General features: G+C 37.6%; 1 protein-coding gene across 1 annotated transcript in view; it reads right to left on the reverse strand.

Annotated features, from left to right (window-relative positions):
* Positions 1-1,888, reverse strand: part of LOC110337969 (mitofusin-1-like) — a gene marked incomplete at its 5' end in the record, with an annotated part of 6,186 nt that extends 4,298 nt beyond the window's left edge. The window contains 2 exon segments of the mRNA XM_021221113.2: positions 1-307; positions 310-1,888. Coding sequence (XP_021076772.2) covers positions 1-307; positions 310-1,888 — 1,886 coding nt within the window.
* Between the last annotated feature and the right edge of the window lie 3,075 nt (positions 1,889-4,963).

The raw sequence follows: 4,963 nt of genomic DNA on the forward strand, positions 1-4,963 counted from the left end.
CTTAAGAGCTTTGAGTTGTTCTGTATTTTCTCCAGTTGGTCTATCTCTTTGGATAATCTTGCAATTTCCTCTTCCAGATGTTTCTGAGTAACATCAACTTGTTGGCACAGTAGAGCAAAAGTGGTNATCATTTCTTGCTGTACTTGGTGGCTGCAGTTTGCACTGGTGAAGCTCACGATCCTCTGCAGTTTCTCGGTTGCATAGTTCACAAACTGCTGCTTAAAGGCTCTCTCCTTTGCACGGGTCGTCCACGTGAGCCTCTCATAAAGGTACAAAGCTCTGTACATACTTAAGGTGACACAAATCTTTCAGATTTGACTGTTTTCCAAATCTGAAAGATGGGCTCTGACAGCCCGAGCAGCACCCTCTGTGCATTTGTGGAACCCAGGAATCGGTGTACAAGCGAAGACCAGCCCAGGGAAAACCGAAACACAATGTCCTCTTGAAAATCCGAACACAGCTTGTGGCAATTGAGATCATAGCTGAGGTCAAACTTTTTGCAAGGGATTANTGTATGAAGCTTATTCTGTATACCAGCTGGAAGTAGTGGCTTCAAGTTTTCGATGATTTCTTGCTGAGACTGAAGAATGGAGGCATTGACTTCATTGGGGCACCAATCAGCCAAATTTCTTCCCATGCCATCTTTTATGTGCTTACTTAATTCACTCTTATACACTTTCAGTACACTGGGGGTAGGATGAAACTCAGAACAAAACTCATCAACCAAAACAGACAGTCGACAAATTTCATCTGTCATTGCACATGAAACCTTGTTTGCCACCTCCTCCGTGACCTCCTTGATCTTCTTTTTAACATCCAGTGTTAAAAGGTTCATCTGGTTTCGGATAAAGTCCAGTCTATCGATTTGGTCTTCCCTCTCTTCCATTGAATAAACCCTCTTCTTGGCTGTGGCCACGTTTACTGAGTCCAGTATGTGTTTCACAGTGTCTAGTATCTGCTTAGCTCTGATAGTGTGCTGTTCAAACTTTGTTCTCACTGCTGACTGCGAGATACACTCCTCAAAAGTTTGTTCAAAATTTTTAAACTCTTGTAATCTTGCTTGAAATCCTTCTGCAAGTGCCCCGCCACCTTCTGGCATCCCCTGAGCTTTATGCTTTCTGGAGTTGAGAACTTCCTTGGCTGAAACAAAAAAGATCCGATTCCGAGCTTCTGAAGGACTTACAACCTTGAGCTCTTCTACCAAGAAGTGAAGACATCTCTCCATGTGCTGTCTGCATACATCCTCCATGTACCCTGGCTCCGAAGCAGAAGCATCCCAACGGTTATTCAGAATGAAAATGTTGGGCTTGGAGAGCCTCTCGTTCACCTTGTGGAAAAAGTGTTTCTCCGTGTTCATCAGTGTTGATTCGGAGTTTGCAACCAAAACAAAGACATCAGCATCAAGGCAGAACTTATCAATCCAGATGTCCAGCTCTATGGTGACATCTGTACCTGGGCTATCTACTAATACCAGGTCATCTCTCAAGAGCGCACATTTTGCTTTGGGCCAAAATACATGCACAAGACAGCCAGCTTTCAAGTCTTTATCCATATGGAGGGCATGGGCCAGCTGATTAACAGTCTTGACACTTTTCTTTTCATCTGACCCTTTGGTCATAAGGTAGGCTTTATCTCCATCGATTCCCTCAACACTCAGGAAGCAGTTGGTTGTGTGACCAATCCCACTGGGGAGGACTTTATCCCACAGCATTGCATTGATGACAGAGCTCTTGCCACTACTTGTCCTGCCAAAAAATGCCACCTTCATATGTCTCCGAGACAGCACCTCCCCAATGATAGCAAGCTTGTTTCTGTAGCCCTGTATTTCCACCAGATCATCCTCGGATGCTATTCGATCAAGTTCTGGATTCCTGTATGTTGCTGCAAAATTGAAATGGTATTAGATAAAATGATATAAATAAATCCTGCCAATTATACAACTGTATACATTTTAGGTTGTTCTAGATAACAGGTCAATTGAAAAAATGTTCATGGTATCTTGAGTATTTGGAGTTTTTTTTTAAATGTGACTTGGATTTTCTTAACAGCAATATTTAAAATTTTTATAATATCTTACTAATGTCTTACTAATGTTTATTTTCTTTAAGATAAATTATCATCTTCGGTATCCTTTAGCCTGGTAGTCTAATAATTCTCTTTAGTAATTGGAAACCTATGAATACCCAGGGTTTTTAAAATAGGAAAAGTGCAGGAAGAGGAGAAATACTGGATTCAATCCTGTGAAGATACTTAGTGGGGATCCCATCAGTAAAAAATACTAAGTAGAAGTGGTTTATCATGGTAGAGAATCTGGTTTTTTTGGTCTTTGAATTATTTGCATACATCAATGTTGTTGCTGTTCCTATCTGTCTATTCACATTTAGTATGAAAACCTTTGTAATGGAAATCAAGTCTTCAGAAAGACTCATACACATTAAAGGTATGGGAGTTTATGTTACTAAGAAGTTTTATTCGTAGAGATTTTACTTAGATTTTGTAAAACAAAATTTTGTGTATTCCATTCCCAACTAAAAGACATGGGGTTTATCTTTTAAATATTGTGAAGAAAGGATGTTCAAACATTTTCAAATTTGAGTCATGAGTGGCCCACCACACTGGAAGCATACGTGATTGGGACCTGCAGAGTTGGTTATTAAGAGGTACAGTGGAACGAAAGCACTTACGCCAAATCAAAATTTCTGCATAGAAATAATTTGTTTGATACTTTGCTGTGTGGTTATCTAAATGTTGCTGTAGATCATCTTACATTCTTAATAATTATGGAGTGGAGTTTTGGTTGTGCCTTTAAAAACAAATGTACTGACTAGCTCGTTCCATTGTGCCTGATATTTCAGTAAAGCCTAGGTCTAGTGAAATCTTTTCTAAATTATGAGATAGAAGGCTGGCACATTTTGAAGACATCTTTTATATAACTACTTAATGTTCTTCAGGAGATTCTTTGAAAGATAATAAGTTGAAAGCAGTTTTCAACTTCTAATTTTATTAGAATATTGACAATTGAGACAATTAAGGCACTCAGTCTAAGAGAAATGTGTCCTGATAAGGGTCACTCTTCGACTTCCCAGATGCAGAAAGAGAAGGGACATTTAAATAGCAAGTTACTTTAGCAAGTGCTGTCCTCTGAGTATTGTTTCTTATTGTTAGGAAATACCAAGAGGAAATGAACTAATGAAGTGTGGTATGTTACCGTGGAACTCCTTTCCAATACTGAGACATTTTACTAAAGTTTTATGAAATTTTGTTGCATCTGCAGCTGAAAATTTTCACTGCACATATGTAAGTGTATCTGACATCTAATCTTCAAAATCATCTTGGGGTTTATTAATAGGATCTTGACGTTTTTTACCTTAGAACTCTTCAAGTATTGATGTTCCATTGTATTAAATATAGAGCAACTTGGTCTTAATATAATTACAGAGAAGTAAATTTGGGTTACAGACCCGATTCCTTAACACATTCTGTAGAAACACAGTAAAAGTCATTGATAGAGATCTTTTAAGGCAGTGGCTCTCAACCTTCCTAATGCTGCGACCTTTTAATACCGTTTCTCATGTGGTGGTTGACCCCCAACCATAAAATTATTTAATTGCTACTTCATAATTGTTACTGTTACGAATTGTAATGATGTAAGGCCCACAAAAGGGTCATAACCTCAGGTTGAGAATCACTGTTTTAATTTTTCAGCCTTTTAACATGCTAGATTGAAGTTTCCATTCTTTACAATGAGGGGAAAACATTTCAGAGCAATCTGACAGTGGAAGTAAACTATTTCTTTTTCATTAATTCATGGGTTTTAGCATCTTCAAAATCATTTCATTAGCTTGTTTGCCTGATTATGTTAGATAACGACTCTTCCGTATAACTAGTGCTAGTGGTGTAATAGTTTGTGTATTGAAAGTAATAAAATTACGTCTCAGTTGAATTCTTTATTTCAAATTTATAAGTCAAATTATCCTTTGCCATTAAAGACAGCCATTTTTGGCTTTTTTGCATTAATTATTCAAATTTATTCTCAGAAAAGATAATTAAATAAGTAAACTGGTAAATGTTTAATATGTTTCAGAAAAACTGATGAGACAGTTTTTTATGTGCTATTAAGTGATAGTTATGAGCCACTGATAAAAAAAAACCTTAGCAAGGATGGAGCTACATCCTTGATAAAAGAACAAAGGCGCTGGGGCTGGAATAATTGCTCAGTTGGTAAACCCCTTGGCATACAAGCTCAGGAATATGAGGGTGGGTCCCAGAACACATAAAAAAGCTAGGCGTGGTAGCACACATTTGTAATCCCAGAGCTGGGGAGGTAGAGGCAAGTGGACCTCTATGAGTCACTGCCAGCCAGTTTAGCCCAGTTGGTGAGATCCTGCCCAGCAGACAGATGCTGCTTCAACAGAGGTGAACAGTGTTCCAGAAGAGGACAGCGACGCGAGGTTGGCCTTGGTCTCCACACCGTAGAAGCCTACACTAGCTCTTAGACAAGTAAACAACCTGCTTTTTGCTGTCCCAGAGTACGATTTTTTTTCCTGTTGTCTTATTTTTTTTAAGTAATTGTTATTGATATTTATTCTGTGACTTAAATTTTCTAATGAGATGATCAAAATTTCTAGATTAATTGTATATGGCTTTAAAGAGCCTAGTCTGCTGAGTAACTTAAATTTAGTGGTTTTCGTCAACAATTTTATTTAAATAATGTATTCAGCCTTTAAAAAAAAATCTCTTTGGATTTAATAGTAAACAGATTGTAGTTTTGAAACATTTTAAATATAGCATTCAGGTTTAGCTACATTATTTCATCAAAATAGACTATAGAAATTAATATAATACCACCATATGTTCAACAGTAAAATTCCTCAGTAATTGTTAGTTGAATATCTTTTCCTGATCACTGAAACTGATTAGCTTTTTCTTTCCATAGAGAAAGATACTGGTTTCTTACATAGCC

Source organism: Mus pahari, chromosome 21 (assembly GCF_900095145.1).
Source record: "Mus pahari chromosome 21, PAHARI_EIJ_v1.1, whole genome shotgun sequence".
Lineage (NCBI taxonomy): Eukaryota > Metazoa > Chordata > Mammalia > Rodentia > Muridae > Mus > Mus pahari.